We start from the raw sequence: 17028 nt of genomic DNA, 5'->3' as shown, positions 1-17028 counted from the left end.
AGTGCAGAACAAGGTTCCCTCTGATTTTTTCCACCCACGTGGAATACATTTTGTTCTGCGCACCAAGGAAGGTATGAATGTGCACCACCAGTAGAAACACATTCTGCCACCTACGGGCAGCTGTGGGCACTCTGCTAATCAGCGGGGTGGCATCTGAATCTCTCCAGGGCAGGCGCCTAAGTCCTCATGTTACAAGGAGCACCAGTGTGGAGCCTTCCACTCCTAGGTCCCTGCTTCTGGTCAGGCTGAGGCTGATAGCGGAAGGTCTGGGTTCCACTAAGCATGTCACTAAGGGCACCATGGCAACTGGCCCCTCTGGATCAGGGATCCTGCCCTCCCCTCTGTCCTTGCTGGTCCTACTCTAGAGCGAGGTTGGGTAGTGGGGCCCTCAGGTGAGTTTGTGTTGCTGTGACTCATGCCGTGCCATGCCCAGGGGAGAGAAATGTCAGACTGGCGTCCTTCCAGCGTCTTCTCCCAGTCCCGCCTCCGCTTGCTGGGTTCCCTAAGAGGGAAGCAATGAGGGAGATAATGGAAGGGTTCAGGAGACAGGGAGATTCCGGCTTTCAGGCTTGAGTAAACAAGGGTGACTCATTCTCCAAAGCCAAGGAGCCGGGAGAGCCCAGAGCCGAGTAATCAGGCCCATTTGCAGTGAGATTGGAGTGCTGCAGCACTGCTGCCGGGGCAGGCCTCCCCCAGGGACGGATTGGCACTTAGGGAAATGCACCGTGACCAGCAATGAAATTAATGGGACCGCTCCCTGCTGATCCATTGCACTAGAGGTGACTCTCAGCAGCACGAGAACCAGCCGGATACCGGTGCCTCTAGCCAGCTGTGCAGTGTCCAGCAATGCTCGGCTGCACGTGCTTCCCCCGAACGGCCTGCTGCGCGCTCACTTGCCCCTCGAGGAGGGTTCTTCCTAGCTCCAGCCTCTTAGAGGGGGGCCTGGGTCTTGAAACATGAGAGATCAGGTCCCTTGTATTTGTTGTGGGGAGCGGGCTTCTCCTCCTCATTGCTCAGTTGCAACTTACCAGCTCAAGCTACATGAAAAACTTTCCGAATGCGACTCTTCTGTGTGAAGGAGGGCGGCAGTTGTGTGATCCTCAGTGGGGCGGGGAGGCAGAGCCAGGAGCCGGCCAGTGGGAGGGGAGCAGATTTGCATGCTCATCACGGAGTGGGGAAGAGCAGAGGAGAATGTTTCAGGGATAGAATTTGGCTCCTCTCAGGATCTGTTTGGATCGCAGTGGGTGTAACAGCAGAGATGCTTCATGGTCCTGTACATGTCTGGCCCTTTGGGAGTCTGCTCAGCTTATGTCTCCCCTGACATCCTGTGCCAAGGAGTTCAACGGGTTCATTACACTTTGTGCAGAAAGGTGTTGACTTTCGTTAGCTGGAGCTGGCTTGCCTTTTAGCTGAACTGGATCTTTCCTGCTCCGAGCAAGTGTGAGCACTGACTTGACCCTCTCTGTATTCATCATTTCATAGGTCTCTGGCACGTCCTTTCTTATTCCCCTCCCCTCTAACCAAACCGTCCTAATCCTTGTAATCTCTATGCACATGAAGTTTGTCTGTGCACTGGGTCATTTCCTTTGTCCTTCTCTGGATCGCCTCTGCTGTGTCCTTTCAAAGGAGCTAGATGCGGTGGGGCCAGAGGGCTACAAATGTGGTGAGCAGATAGATTGCCCAGCGTGGCACACGTGATTCCGGGTGAGGGCACCTTGTTGAGGTACAAAATGGCGTTGAAATAGCTGCACTTTGATACTCCATTTTTTTTCTGTATCCCTTTCTTGCCTAAACACCTTGTTTGCAATTCTGCCTGCCTGCCTCTGCACTGCGAGGTTTCTGCTGAAACGGCTGCGGTGGCACTCTGCCTTTTTCCTGAGTGGTTATGGTTAATTTAGAGCTCATCACGGGGTAGGAGTAGTTCAAAATGTTCCTTCCAACATGCATTATCCTGCACTTATCTCTGCTGAATTTCATAGCCCGTTGCCTTGTCCTCATCTCCTAGATTCACTGAAGCCTTCCTTACGGCTTTTGCTAGTATTCACTCAATTAAATCAGGGCTGTGGCAGCTGCGCATTTTGCCACTTCACATTCCAGCCAGATGTCCGACCAAATGGATGGGACATTGAAGCACGACACCATTAGCTGTGTCAGAATTGGAGCGTTTGTGCCTCCCCTTTGCTTTCTGTCTTTAACCCAGTTTCTAATCAAGGACAGAAGTTTACTTCTCGCCCGGCGATGACTTAATTTCCTTACAACATCTCATGAGGCACGTGGTCACGACTCTTTAGAAAGCCCATCAGCCATGCCTCCCTTCCATACTCTTCTGTCTAGCCAGTCCCCTGCTCCTGTTTAGAAATATGCAACAGGCACGTGGACTGCAGTAGCCTGTTACCTATTGATGACACACTGCCAGGCCCAGAATATCTGTGTTATTAGTTTGTTGACTCCATTAGAGAATGACAGTGGATCGGAGAGGCAGGTTAATTCAGACTGTCCAGGGATGAACTGTCCCTATTGTACTTTGTCAGACACACCCCTGCAGGCTGGCACATTGTAGAGAATGAACAGGTCAGATGTGGAAGCGTGTGTCCTCACCACAATGCCTGGTATGCAATGCATGGGGTATGCTTCGCAGATGGGCGCTCCCACTGCAATGTTACCTACTCCGTGCCCATCCTTGGAGAGGAGGTTGGATAGATCTGGCTACAGTGTCATGTGAGAGCCACGAAGAAGCAAGGCTGGCCTGGCTCGGCCTGACTCCTGTTGTGCTGTATTTGGCTTTGTGTAAGCGAGATGGTAAACTCCTAGACAGCGGCTGTTCTCAGGGAGTGTTTTTAGAGTGCCCGTCCCACCGGGAGCCTGATCTGGATTGGAATGCCAGTGCGGCACACATGCTCTAGGTTTGGTCCAATGGCTCTGATCTGGAGAATGCACTCTGTCTGGGTTAGGATGGACCAGCTCTCATTGCTGGGAATCCCATAGTGCACCATATCTGGGTGAGGGCAGGCAGCTCCCCTGCTGGCTGTCCCATGCCTCTCCCTCTGTCTGGGCAAGGGTGGGCATCTCTCGCTGCTTGCTGTCTCTTGCCACTCCCTCCATCTGGGTGGGCTGTTCCATGCCACTCCCTCTGTGTGGGGAAACGTGGGGGATCTTGCTGCTGGCTGTTCCATGCCACTCCCTCTGTCTGGGGGAGGGTGGGGGAAATTTCGCTGTTGGCTGTTCCATGCCACTCCCTCTGTCTGGGGGAGGGTGGGGGGAATTTCGCTGTTGGCTGTTCCATGCCACTCCCTCTGTCTGGGGAAACGAGAAGTATCACACTGCTGGCTGCCCTGAGCTGTGCGGGGGGGTCGGCTCAGGGCAGAGCAGACCAGCGGGAGCTTTGTGTCCCTCTTTTGCTAGCCCTGTTGTGCCCCCCAAGGAGCCTGACCTTGCGGTTTCCTCTTGCCAGGGGTGCCCTCCCGCGATGTCCTCCTGGTTTCAGCCATCATCACCGTCAGCCTTAGCGTCACCATCGTCCTGTGCGGGATCTGCCAGTGGTGCCAGCGCAAACTGGTAAGTGCTGTGACTCGGAGGCAGGAGGCCCTGCTGCCCGGGGGTCGGCCGGGTCCGGAGCTGGGGGGCGAGGCGGTGGGGCTGCCGTGTGGCACACACAACGCTTACCGAGGTAACTTAGCTACGCTGCTCAGGGGACAGAACAGGCAGCCAGTGCCTAGTGAAAACCCTGAGAGAGGCAGGACAGGGAGACCAGGTATGGCCACAGTGTCCCAGCCAGTCCAGTGGGGAGAGGAGCAGACACGCAGGGCCGGGGCTCAGCCAGAGAGGACATGGGGCTGGCAGAGCTGCAGGTTGAAAGCAGAGAGGGAGTTTGGGGGGCACATCTCCTGAATAAGCAGTGCCACACCCCCAAGCAGAGGCCCCACAGTCCCAGTGATTCCTCACCCGTAATGGTCGGATTCCAGCCCAGCCCCCCAAATGCACACAAGGGTGGGCCCCCCCGCCTTAGGGACCCCCCCTGCCTTAGGGTCCCCCCCATGTGTGCTCACCAAAGGGCAATGTGGCTCCAGCCATCAGGCCCCAGCTCCCTGCAGAATGTGGGGCAGCCCCAAATTCAGAGCAGTCACCCCAGCTCCCTGCAGAATGTGGGGCAGCCTCAGACTCAGAGCAGCCTCATCCTGCTCCCACAAAACGTGGAGTAGCTCCAAACTCAGAGCAGCTACCAAGGGCGGGGCCTAGTTGCTAGGAGCCCCGCTGTCGCTGACACCAGTACAGCTTGACCTGGTACAGTGGCTGGCAGTTTCCTTTTTAAAATTTTCCTCTTCCCTTCTTCCCAGCCTGAATCAAGCCCCAAACCTAGCAAGAGCCTTCTCTCAGCTGAGATTTCCTGCCTGAGGGGGCGGGTCAGAGCACTAAGCACGGTCCAGCTGCGACCCCTCTCAGGCCCACTTTGCCCCACTGGGTTTTCCTTTACAGCCAGAGAAAGCAATCGAGAGAGCAAGCGAAAGGGCCGAGCTTTCCTGAGGCTTCCCTGAGCCCCAGCCCCTCGTAGGTCCTGCAAAAGAGCAGTGTACATGGGGAGCGGGAATGCCCCACCAGGCACATAGGTGACCAAGAGAAGATACTGGCCAGGCCTCAGCAGAACCCAGCCCAGTCTCCCCTGGGCGAGGCCTGCCGTATACCTGCAGTGTGAACAGGCTTTGGTCACCGTGCAGCCCAGAGACTATACCTTCCCTCACCCCAGCCTGGCTGGAGAGACCAGTGCGGTTTCCCCACGTTCCTGGAGGGGTCAGAGTCTCCAGCTGCCCTTTGCACCCCAGGTCTACCTACCCCCCATGCTGGCTGCAGATCCCTAGGTTGCCTGTATTTGTTCCCCGCTCCCTATGGAGGAGACAGGTGCTCCTGGCTTTGCAGCCTCCTCACACCTCAGTCAGCACGTGCCTTCCGCTGCACAGTCCCTCACATCCATACCCAAGGAGGGGGGCGATCACACCCAGCCACCTCCTGAGTCTTGCAATGTCTGGCACATGTCACCATCAGCTGTGTGCTGCCTGCTGATGGAGCGAGGACTCTTACTGGCTAGGTCTTGTATCTGAAGAATATTAAAACGCTGCCCTCAGTTCACTCTAGCTCTCACCTAATACCTTGCAGAGCTCTCTTTCCCTGTACAGAGCAGGAAGCGAGGTTGGAAGGTGCTATTTGGATAATTCTTACCTATGGGACTATCTTTAGTCCCATGTGACAGCTGCTGAGAGCCACTGTGACCTTGGTGGAGGATGGCCAGGGATCCTGGGGCAGAGTTAAGGGGATTGTCAGAAATTTAACCATCCATTCCTGAGTTGTAGAGGTTTTTTTTTAATTCAAATTTCCCCTAATGTTACTTTAAAAGACCACTTTATTCTGACAGAATTCTGCACTTACAAAGCCTAATCTCCGGGAATAAGATGTTTCATTTGGACACGCACTGATGCTGCTCTTTATGCCTCTTGAAACTGGAAACCATCAAGGCTTGATTTTCCGCCTCGCAGTTCCCATTTCTAAGAACGCACTTGCCTTCTGAGAAGTAGCAGCTCTTCCATTCACCTCTGATTGGGGTAGCTGCTGTTTCATTAATTTGGAGTATCAGCAAGGTCCTTTACTTATTAATTCATTCAGATTGTTAATGAAATAGCAGAGTGATAAAATGTAACTTTCCTAACAGCAGCGCTTGCTTTCTTTCCCCCTGCAGAAAGAAAGTTGCTTGTTATAGGAATCAACCACAGCCAAATAAATCTAATTGCATTCAGAGAGAGTCAGGGAGCAGAAACAAATTGGGGTGTGAGCGTGGGGGATAAAATGCTTCCTCTTCTGTGTAAACAAAACTGCACCCAATTTGAATAAGAGGGGGAATACTGAGGGCACAGCATGAGGAGGAATGGGGGTATATGAGAGAAGAGTTTAATTTGGGGTGCAGGATGAGATGTGTGTGGAGACACAATGGGGTATGCAGTGAGAGGCAGAGGGAAGGTAGTGTGGGGAGGAGAGCCACTTGGGGTGTCAGTAACAGGTAGAAGGGCAGTCGCTGGGGTTCACAGAAGGGTTAGTCGAGGTGTCATCCCTTGCTGTGTGGGCAGCCTGGGGTCCGGCGTCCCAAGATTCCCACCCCACAGTGACGGTGGTGCAGCCAGTGAGAGGCATTTGCTGAGGGAGGCTCCGCGGTGGAGGCTGCAGCTTTTATTTTGCTCCTTCAAAGACGTGATAATTAAATGTTTGGGTGACAATGTTTTGTGCGGCATCAAGGGAAGTTTTCAAAATAAATATATCTATTGGTGATGCATGGTAATGAGCTGGCCCCTCTCCTGCTCTGCTCGTGCGCTGCATCGGCATGAGCAGCACAGAGGGAGGCAGGCTACACAGCCCTGCGCCGCTACCCCCTCGTGGACTAAGGAATAGACACTGCCCTTCCTACCCACTATGCCACATGGTCCCTGGCCAAATTTCCCAGAGTGCCCTGCGGCCTCCGCCCTTCGTCTGCCCCAGTGCCGTCCTGTCCAGGATTCACGTTCCGTTTGATTTCCTTCCTCCGTGGAGCCTCTCTGCCCGGCTGGGATTGGAACGTGGCTCGAGTGCTCAGAAGGCGGCTATTTTTGATTCTTTTTTTTGTTGTTGTTCGCTCTCCAAACAGCCAACACAGTGCTAGGAATCACAGCGCCGCCCCTTCCTGCCTCTGTGGGCCCGAGAGGGAGAGGCAGGGCACCAGAACCCATTCAATGGCACCTTTTTAGCACTGGCGTTAAAAGGAGACAGCATCTGTCTTTCCCGAGGAAAATGCATGGGGTCGTCTTCTCGGCTACTGCACCTTCACACGCACAGCCAGCTCTCCTTCCCCAGCCCTGCAGCAGGTATCAGGGCGGCTCCACCCTAGCGTATGCCTGCTAACCAGCTCGCTCCTTCGAAGGTGGCAGAACCCACCCCCCCAGTCCTGCCCAGGCTGTTTGATTCCTGGGATTTATGGCCGGGGCAGGCTGGTGTGTGGAACGCCGAGGCGGGCCGAGGATGTTTACATTCACAAACAGGAGAGTTAAGCAGCGATACAGCCACATTAATAAGTAAAGCCCTGCGGCCGGCAGCCAAATTAATAAACCAGGCAGCCTGCGAGGAAGTGAGATGAATTGAAGAGCTCCCCATACAGCCGTCACTGGGCCTGGGGCCAGGTTCAAAAACACTTCAGCCAGCCACGTGAAAGAAACAAGGACTCGCTGGGAGGGGAAGGACAGTCCTGGCTGTTGCCTGGGGCCAGCTCTCCAGACTGCCTGAGTGTAGCAGGCAGAGGAGTGGAGCTAGGTGGCTGGTTCCCTGGGGCCAGGGAGCTGTGGTGACCAGCTGCCTGGGGTGAAGGGTGGATTCCTTGTGCTGAAGACCCATCTGTTTCCCCCCCCACCCACACCCTGCCTCCCTCAGACGCATCCTGTTCCCAGTACCAGGGTTGGTGCCCTGGAAGGTGGGAGAGTTCTGTCCAAGAAAGCACTTCAGGGTCAGATTTGTGTCAAGCCAGGGCCAAGCCAGGGTGGCTGGACTGGGCACTGAGGACAGAGGGAGGAATCCTCTCCCAAGGTCGCTGAATCACAGCTCCTAGCTGGTCCGCTCAGCCAGCTGAAGATCCGTGCCGTAGTGAGGAAAGTCTCCCTATCTTCCTATGTCACCTGAATCAAAGTCCCCCCCACCCCACCCCGCCATCCACCAGCCAACCATGGTCTTCCCTACCTGGCCTCCCTTACCCACCCGCCCCCCTACACTGAGAGAGCATTGCCTAGCCGGCAGCAAGCAAGACAGCACCACCCTTCCCACCAACCCAGTGAGACACAGGAGGAGCTGTGTCGGCTCAGCATCTCTGTGTTGTAGCAGCAGCCACCCCTGATCACATGCTCTCCTCCCCTGCCTCGCCTCCTCTGCGTGGCTAAGGAGAAAGAGCCTGGCAGGTCCTCTAGCTTCTCCGGGGCTAATGAGAGTTAATGCAGCGGCTGCTGGCATGTGCCACCTGTCGGGAGCCGCGGCTGATGAGGGAGGGAAGGTCGCAGCCGCCGCAGTCTGTCCGTCTGCACGCGCCGGGGAGCGCAGGCAGCCCAGAATGCTAACGAACCAGCCTGCTCTTCCGGCCGGCTACATTTAGAAGCAAAAGCAAGAAGGTGAAACCCTCTCACCTCCCGTCCCCCCCCACCCCAACGCAGCTGAAACAAGCCCAGCTGGTCCACAGCCAGCAGCCGGCTCGCTCACGCCTGTACCGCCGGCTTGTCAGGGAGGCTGCTCCAGAGGCCTTGTGAGGGCTGCCCGGCTGTGGGCTGGCTGGTTGCCTGCTCTGCCTGTAGCATCAAAGCTAGGGGATGGACCCCCTGGTCCCCGGCACAGCCCAGGTTTCATCCGGAGATGGTCTCAGGGACGTCACCCCCGCACTGTGGCCCTGTGGCCACGCCAGCCTCCCCGCCATGGAGCAGGAGCGTATGTGCTTCTAGCTTCATTGAATGTCATTCAATACGGGGGACAAGGAGGCAGCAGCACTACCCGATGGCCCATGCCAAAGGCTGCCCAGACTGCAGGCCAGGAACCTCTGGTATCGCTCCTGTTCTGTTTCCTGCAGCCGCCCTCAGCTGGGAGCAGCTGGCACGGCAGTAGCCGGAGGCTCCTTCCACATCCAACAGCCCCTTCTCTGCAGTGCCCCCTGTTGGGAGGGGCTGGACTTGCAGTGCCAAAGGGCTCCCCACCACGGTCAGGGCTACAGTGTCGCTGTGTCCTCCAGTGACTTGTGCTGGGTCTCCCTTTGCTCTCTGTGGCTGATTCGGCCTGCAGCGAGTCATGCTGGCCTGGTGATACCCTGCAGTGGGGCTACCGTGAGAACGCCTGGCGAACACAACCGAGGGATGGTCGTGGGATCACAGCCCTCCCACCCCGCCCAGGGGCAAGACACGGGGTGTTGTTTCCCTCCCTCTCTGATGAGGCCCTGGGCGTGGACAGGACTGGACTGGGTGGCAGGGGCCAGGAGAGGGTTGGGAGGAAGGGGGCGTGGGGAGCCCCTTTATCCTACTGACTGAGTCTGGGAAATCAAATTCCCACCTTGCCCTGTGACGTTGGCGAGCTCCGAGGCGATGCCAGGGAGCGGTGGCAGGAATCGGCAGTCGCAGAAGCATCTCCGCCCTCAGACCTCGGCAGACGGAGCAGTCACCCCTTTGGCCGAGGGAGCCAGGGGCTGACCAGCCGGGCACTGCCCCTCCACAGCCCAACGGGCCAGAGCCCCAGAGGGGGCCTGGCAGTCGTGGGATCTCGAGCACCAGGTGAGGGTGTGGCCCTACCCAAGGAGCAGGTCTGCTTAGCTAGTTACCCAAAGAGCCAGTTAGGTGACTGGGGAGCCCAGCTCCTGCCAGGGAGAAGCTGCTGCTGCTTCCCCTCTCCCTACCTCGCAGCTTCCCTCAGCACGTGGCTGCCTGGGGAACAGTGTCTCACCTGGGCAAAGGGCAGAGCAGGTGCAGGGGCTGCTGCCGCACTCCCTAGTCTGAAGTGGTTTCCATTGGTTCAGTGGCTGTCAGTGCCTCACGATGCACATTGTCCCAGTCCCCCTAGAGCCGGGGGAGGGGCGCGTGCAGGACAAAGTGGGATAAAGGGGAAAGGGAAGCTGACCCGCAGTGGCTGTCCCGGCATGTCAGATAGCAGAGCTCCCCTCGGCCCGCCCGTCCAGAGCCGTGCCATGTATCTCAGCGCCCGTCTGCCCGAGATTGGCAGGTCGGCTGGATACAGCTGGAAGCAAGTCCAGCTCCCATTGGACCGAGTGGACATTGCACTGCGAGTTTCATTTTCTTCGACCTCCCCCAAAGACCCATCCCTTTGTGGCCAGTTCCCCCCTGTGCCATTCACCCCAGGTCGCTTTCCTCTAACTCAGGGGGACTGGCCCAACAGCCAGTCGCCTCTTGAAGTCCCCACTTGTAAGCCTGCTGGGGTGGGCTTTAGGCTCTTGGCTGGCTGCTGGCAGAGCGAGGGCCGTGGAGGAATTTGTGTTCCCCTTTGCACCCTCCCATGGGCACAGCCCGGAATCTAGCCCCCAGTGCTGCTACATCCCTAGCTGGGGCGTGAGGCTGGCGCAGTCTCACCAGCATGCCCTGCTGCGCTGGCTGAGCGAGCCACCTCCTGGGGTGGGAACATTTTGACAAATGGAGTTCACCGAAGGCCAGGCTGGCAGGTCTCCTACCCCCTTCACAGCCGAGCAGTTCAGCTAATGGAGCCTGCGGACACTGTGCCCTTCTGGCACCCGCGTGATTGAACGACAGAGCTTACGGGCACCTGGAACAGGATTGGTTCCTAGGACAGTCTCCATGTACTGCGGACCGCTCCTCCTACGTCTGTCCCTGCCTCTAACCCGGACCTGTGGGCGAGTTGAGCTAGGAGCTCTCACGAGCGACACCAGGAGTGCTTGCAGCCTTGCTGAAGTGCTGAAGGAACGTGGCAGGCTTGGATGTAGCTTCAGCCCAAGCTGTTTGGCTAACGAAGGTGACAAAGCCTCTGAGATGTGCTGCTGGCAAAGTCAGGAGCTCCCCTGCTGGACCTTGCACTCTGCCAGCATCCGCTGGAGATGCTGATTTCAGCCTGACGCTGGCAAAAATTACCAGCTCGGCTGGGTCCTGGCAGAGTTCTCCAAAGTTCAGGCGTTCGTGGTGACTGGCTCTGAAGTGAACGACTGGGTCTTCTAGGGAACATTCCCGGACACGTGCTCCTGTGCAGGGCGCTTGGAGTTTCTAGGCCGAGCCGCGTCCAGGCCGGTCAGGAGAAACACATCTCCACTGGCACCCCTTGGGTCCATCTGCGTGACCTCCAGAAGTTTCTCCCTGCCCGGAGGCCGCGCAGGAGGACGTGGAGGCAGAACGGTGGCGTTTCTGAAGGGCACCGAGAGAGATCCAGGACAGCGTAGGCAGGATGTAAAAAAACAAACCACAATCTCGCTCCGGAGTCGCTGCACAGCGTGGTCTCCATAAATGAGATCCTTCCCCGGTGGGCAGCCTGTCCCGTGCTGATTAGCAGACTGATTGTTTTCTTAACTTGTGGGCAAAGCACCCCTCCCCTCACCGCTAACCCCAGCTGTGGCGTCAGGGAGCAATGCTGGTGTGCAGCCGCCCTGCAAGCATGGAGTGAAGGCCCACGGGGGAAGGAGAGGGGAAGCCGTCAGTCTGAGTCCTTATTTCACATCGCTAGCCTGCCCCTCCCTTTCCTCTGAATCCCGCCCCTACCCTGATCAGACTGGTCATTCTCCAGTTCTCTGTCATCCCCTCGATCCTTTCCATAGCCAGATTGCTGGCCGCCCCCTACAAACACACCAACTTTATCCTGCTCTCTTGTCCCCACCTAATCCAAACCCAGATTCCCTCATACGCACATCTGCTGCTGGGCCACTCTCTCATCCCACCCAGATCCAGGTCCAGATTCCCGTCTGCTTTCCATCCCCACCTTGACCTAGATCCAAATTCTCTCCTGCCCCTCACATGCCCTTTCTTTATCCTGCTCTGTCTGGGTCCCCGGAGCCAGCTCCCTTCCTCCCCTCATTCTGCTACCCTGCTGCTGTCCTGTTTTCTCCCATCCTTTCCACTCCACCTCCCCATCCAGAGCACCTTTTGGAAGCAGAGTGTTCGCTGCTCTCTCTTATCTCCTCACCTTGGCACGTTTCATGCAGCTGACACTTAACAATGCTCTAGTGGCATCTCAGTTGGCTGAGGCAGATTCCCCCCAGAGCTGTGAAAGGGGGGGGAGCCTTTCCCTGCACCTGTGCGGGACAGCATCCTCCACTAATTGTTTGCTAATCAGCATTAATTGTGCTCTTGTCTGCCCTGGAATCGCGCACCACATTGAACCTGCCATCAGAAATCACTACCAAGTGGCCTTATTATCAAGCCCCAATTAGGAACAAATGCACACTTCATTATCTTGTGACATGGGCAATTTTTTTTTTGTTCCCGCGAACTTAATTAATTAAAGTTCAATTAATCTTAAAATTGCCTGTTCCTCCCCTGCTGCGGTGGCAGTGGGGCAGCGGGCCGAAAGGCAGTGCTTGGAGACTGACTCGGACTTGCATCCTTTAAGCAGACGGAGCAGGGGGGACCCAGGTCCCCAGACTGACTCCTTGGAAGAGGACCATTGTGATGGCCAAGCGAGGAGCATTCTGGGACACGCCTTTCCCATGACGCTCTCTGCCCGTTTCAGCGGTCGAGGGAAACACGCCAGAAATGTTGAGCATCTGAGCAATTTCAGGCATTTCCCGCGCAAAACCAGGTGGGCCACTTCGGTGAATAGCACCCTGGAAGCCACGAATAAGCAAAAACTAGGTTGGAACATGCCTGACAATCTGGGATATGGGACTTAATCGTGGCCAAATCCTGTATCCGTTTCAACTGCACACTCCCCTCATCCTGCAGACACTGGGTGAGAGAGATGGCGCCAGGGAAAACTTCAGGGGCAACCTGTTGGCTCAAGAATTAACTAGACTCATTAATTAGACATTATTTGGGGTGGGAAAGGATGGACACTTAAGGCACATGGCCTTGTTTCTTTTCCCTAATTAGATGAGTGTTTTTGAATAGGAGCTGCTCACAGGGGGAGAGGCTTGCCTTGTGTTATAGGCTGTGTCTACACTGGGAAGGGTTGGCGACAAAAGTGCTACCAACGTGCAAAAGTTGCCAAAAGTGAAAACTGGTCAAACCAATTTGTCTGCCTCCCATTGTCAACATTGCTAGTTCCCCTGTGGACCGACAGAGCAAAGCAATGTGGGTAAGCATCCCACAGTGCAGTGTTGTGGGAAGGCAGAGCCGATCCCTGCACTTCTTGAGATTCCTTCTTGGGATTCCCTTGTGGTTCTATGAGCTCTCTGTGCTGAGGAAAGTCAAAGCAGCACAGCAGTCTCTCCAATCCTTCACCAGCAGCAGCACTCTGCCTGCCGCTGTGTTCCTAGCAGGGCAGAACAGAAGCACTCCAATAATTTGTTTTTTGTTTGCTCCCCAAATGGAGCAGTTCACTCAGCTGTCAGATACTTCTCGGAGCTTTGACAGGGGAGGGAGGCGCCTGCCTGCAGGGCAGCAGAGATCACAAAACACTGAGCAGAGACATCAGGGCAGGCACTGTGCTATCCTGGCAGAAGCCAGTTCTCTTGACAAAGCAAACAGCAGAGTCCACTCTGGGTCTTTGTCCACATTAAAGGGAGGGGAAAAGACAAAAGTCTCTCGCAGGGGTAGATATTTTTTGTCATCAAAACTGAGTGTTTTTCCCAACAAAAGTCGCATTGTAGCATAAACACTCGCTGGCTGTGTCTACACTGGCACCTTTTCCCGGAAAGGCTTAAAACAGAACAGTTTTCCGTTATAAGTATTTCCGGAAAAAGAGCGTCTACATTGGCAGGATGCTTTTCCGGAAAAGCCCTTTTTCCGGAAAAGCGTCCATGGCCAATGTAGATGCGTTTTTCCAGAAAAAAGCCCCGATTGTCATTTTCGCGATCGGGGCTTTTTTGCGGAAAAGACTACTGTGCTGTCTACACTGGCCCTTTTCCGGAACAGTTTTCCGGAGAAAGGACTTTTGCTCGAGTGGGAGCAGCATAGTTTTTCCGGAAAAGCAGCTGATTTCTTACAGTAAATCGTCACTGCTTTTCCGGAAATTCAAGGGGCCAGTGTAGACAGTTCGCAGCTTATTCCAGAAAAGCGGCTGCTTTTCCGGAATAAGTGGCCCAGTGTAGACACAGCCTCACTGTTTTGTTGCCAAAAGGCAGATTTTGGTGAAAAAAAGTGCCAGTGTAGACAAGGCCTAAGACTAGGATGCTGGGGACCTAGGTTCAGTTCTTAGCTCTGCCACAGATTCCTAGCAGGACTTTGGGAAATTTGCTTGGCTACCATCCTATTAGCTAAGGAAGTTTTTATATTGTGCTCACAGTCAGAGCCAGACGAATAGGGAGAAAACTGATCTACAGTGAATGTAAACTCTGATTAGTTCTGGTACATGGGGTCACACTGGGCAAACAGGCCTCCAAAACATTAACAAATCCCAGAGGATTGACACGTTTCAGCACGAATGAGCCTGTGTCCAGAAGTACAGACTGAAAACTCTTTGCGCCTCACGCTACACATGGCAGCAGGAGTGAGGGGCCCCCAGAAAAGATCAGGGCTGCAGCCTGGGTGACCACCGTAGGCCGGATTTCGGACCCTCACCCTGCCGGGCTGTATGTGTAATCCTGGGCAGGGGTGAGAAGTGCCACCATAGAGAAGCCAGCAGACAGCCCAGAGTGTCTTCTGCAGTGACACCTGCCTCTGGGAGAGCCTGCCCCTCCCCTCTCCTGACGTATCCCCCTTCTTTTCCCACAGGGCAAACGTTATAAAAACTCCCTGGAGACAGTGGGGACCCCGGATTCCAGCCGAGGGCGCAGCGAGAAGAAAACCATCAAGTAGGTGCCACAGGACAGCGCGGGAAGGGATGGAAGCCTCAGGTGCTGCCCTGGGGCGCCGGGTCTGCTCCAAGCAGCTTCCCAGGAGCTGGGAATTCCTGATCCCCAAATATCCACATGTCCCCACACACCCTGCCCCCATACCCTGCAACTGCCACACAGGCCCACACACCATGCCCCACCTCCACACCCCTGGGATTTTGCCTTTTCTATTCACATCTCAGCACTCAGAAGTTCCCTCTGCCCCACAGAGGGAGAGGGAGGTGTCTCAGGGTCCCCTTTACCCACACAGCCCCACACATTGTGCTCCCCCACTCCCTGCCGCCACAGCCCCGCAACTCCCACACAGCCTCACGCACTGTGCCCCATCCGTTCCTCACCCCCTTTCAGCCTCTGCATCCCCACACATTCCCACACATCCCTCCCCCACACAGAATCCACATCCCTGCAACAGCCTATCCCCATACAACCATCACATTCCAACACCCACCCATCCCCACACACCGTGCCCTGTACACCCCGCTCCCATACAGCCATGGCAATCCAACACCCCACTCCCACATAGCCTTAACCCCACCCCCTTCTGCACATCCCCTGACACACTCAGAGTCTCCACACACATCTACGGACCTGCACATCTCCCCACCCGTGATACCTTCAAACATCTCCCTGCCTCTGCACTCCAAAGCTCCCCAAACCATTCCCCACATGCCTGTGCCCCCAGACTATCCCATCCCACCTCTCCCCACTCTCCTGCACCCTGAAGTACCCCCATGCTCAGAGACTACACACACCTTTGCACTCCAAAATACTTCGTACAGCCCCACCTCAACACACCCCCATGCCCCAAACACGCCAGCCCATCACTGCACCCCCAAACTCTTTCACCCATCTCCTTGTGCGTACACATCACCCTCAGCGCACACACCTCCCCAAGGCACACAACTGCCTGACCCCCGAACAGCCCCTTGCTGCCTCCCTAGCCCAGACACCACCTTGACACACAGTCCTCCACACGGATCCGAGGCCTGTCCTCGAATGCCCCGCTGCCTTGGGTGCTCCCCCCTGCGACCTACCAACTGCTCTCCCCTGCCTCTGACGCACACCCCAGGCTACACACTCCAGAGCGGCCCCTGCTTGCCTGCTAAAGCCAGACCCTGGCATCCGGTCTCCCTCCTCTCCCTGGGCTGCAGGCAGCCCCCTCCCAGGCAACTGTCCCCTGGCTTGTGAGCGCTCAGAGCTCTGCCTCCTCAGGGCAGGCCAAGTCAGGGCATCGGTTCCCTCTTGCCAGGCTTGTTGCCATGGTGATGGCGTGGCAAGGCTGTGGCCGTCACGCTGGCTCATGACCACAGGGGCTGCTCTGGGCAGGTCATCGCCAGCCGGGCGATGCTATCAAAGACCCAGGTCCTGCAGCAGGTAGTTCCCCTGGTTCTCCTTCCATGCTCTCCAGTGAGCGGCCAGAACACATGGGACAGGGATCCTGGCTGCTCTTCCCATTTACAGGTCCCAGGGAAACCAATTGAATCTGGGCTGCCATGCTCACTCCAGCCCACCACCCCGGCCCTGCCGGGCACCTCCTTCTGCAGAACCCTGCTTGGCTTGGACCACCCACAATGGGACTTATCCTTCTCTGTTCATATCCCAGCACCCAGAAGTCCCCTCTGCCCCCCAGAAGGAGAGGGGGTGTCTCAGGCTCCCCTTTGCCCCATAGAGAGAAAGGGAGATGTCTCAGGGTCCCCTCTGCCCCACAGAGGGAGAGGGGGTGTCTCAGGGTCCCCTTTACCCCACAGAGATAGGAGGTGATGTCTCAGGGTCCCCTCTGCCTCACAGGAGGAGGGGGAGGTGCCCCAGGGTCCCCTCTGCCTCACAGGAGGAGGGGGAGGTGCCCCAGGGTCCCCTCTGCCTCACAGAGGGAGGAAAGACAGCTCAGGTCCCCCCGACATCTCAGGTTCTCTTTGTCTCACATCAAGAGGGGGCCTTGCTGATCACGTGGCAGTTTCCATGAGGTCTCTCCCCACCCCCACCCCGAGGGGGGTAGTAATCCCATGGTGCACTCGGGAGGTGGGGGAGGGAGGGAATATGGGCCACAGCCAGGACCTCTTTCACTGGCTTCCCTTTGTTCAGAGGCCAAGGCGGCATCAGAAGGCAGAGGTGCCCTCCTCCTGGTGGGGCTGTGCCTGTTGCCGCTCTGCCAGGGCCATGCGGCCGAGGGCTGTCGTGTGACTGGGCTGCGTGGCCAGGAGTGCTCCTAGGCCATGTGCACATGGGTGCAGAAAGGGGTGCGATGGGCCCGGCACGCTGGGACGTCATGCAGTGGGGCAGTGCCCACCGGGGCAGTAAGACGGGCCCTCCGGGAACCGGGGCCCTGTCACTATGGCTGGGTCCCCGGTTGCTCCTACCCACCATGCCAGGGCAGCGATATTGCTCAGCCCTCTGCCTGTCCCTTCCCCCTCCCACCTCCGTGCCCTGGAAATCTGGCATCCCCTTGGCATGGCTGGGTGGAGGCAGCTCGCCGGGGAGGGGAAGTCCTGGGAGGAGGGCTGGCTGGAGGACTGGCGCACTTCATCCTGGCAAAGGCCTTGTCACGTCTATTGCTC

The 17028-nt window shown here is 56.6% G+C and overlaps 1 protein-coding gene across 4 annotated transcripts in view; it reads left to right on the top strand.

Moving 5' to 3' along the window:
• Positions 1-17028, top strand: part of SYT7 (synaptotagmin 7) — a 164906-nt gene that overhangs the window by 77476 nt on the left and 70402 nt on the right. For all 4 annotated transcript variants that reach the window (XM_075928449.2, XM_075928452.2, XM_075928453.2 and 1 more), the window contains exons 2-3: positions 3452-3555; positions 14352-14431. In XM_075928449.2, coding sequence (XP_075784564.1) covers positions 3452-3555; positions 14352-14431 — 184 coding nt within the window. The remainder of the gene's footprint in view (positions 1-3451; positions 3556-14351; positions 14432-17028) is intronic.

Source organism: Pelodiscus sinensis, chromosome 5 (genome assembly GCF_052426305.1).
Source record: "Pelodiscus sinensis isolate ZL-2025 chromosome 5, ASM5242630v1, whole genome shotgun sequence".
Lineage (NCBI taxonomy): Eukaryota > Metazoa > Chordata > Testudines > Trionychidae > Pelodiscus > Pelodiscus sinensis.
Note: the sequence above shows the minus strand (reverse complement) of the source record. Positions and strands in the feature narration are given on the sequence as shown.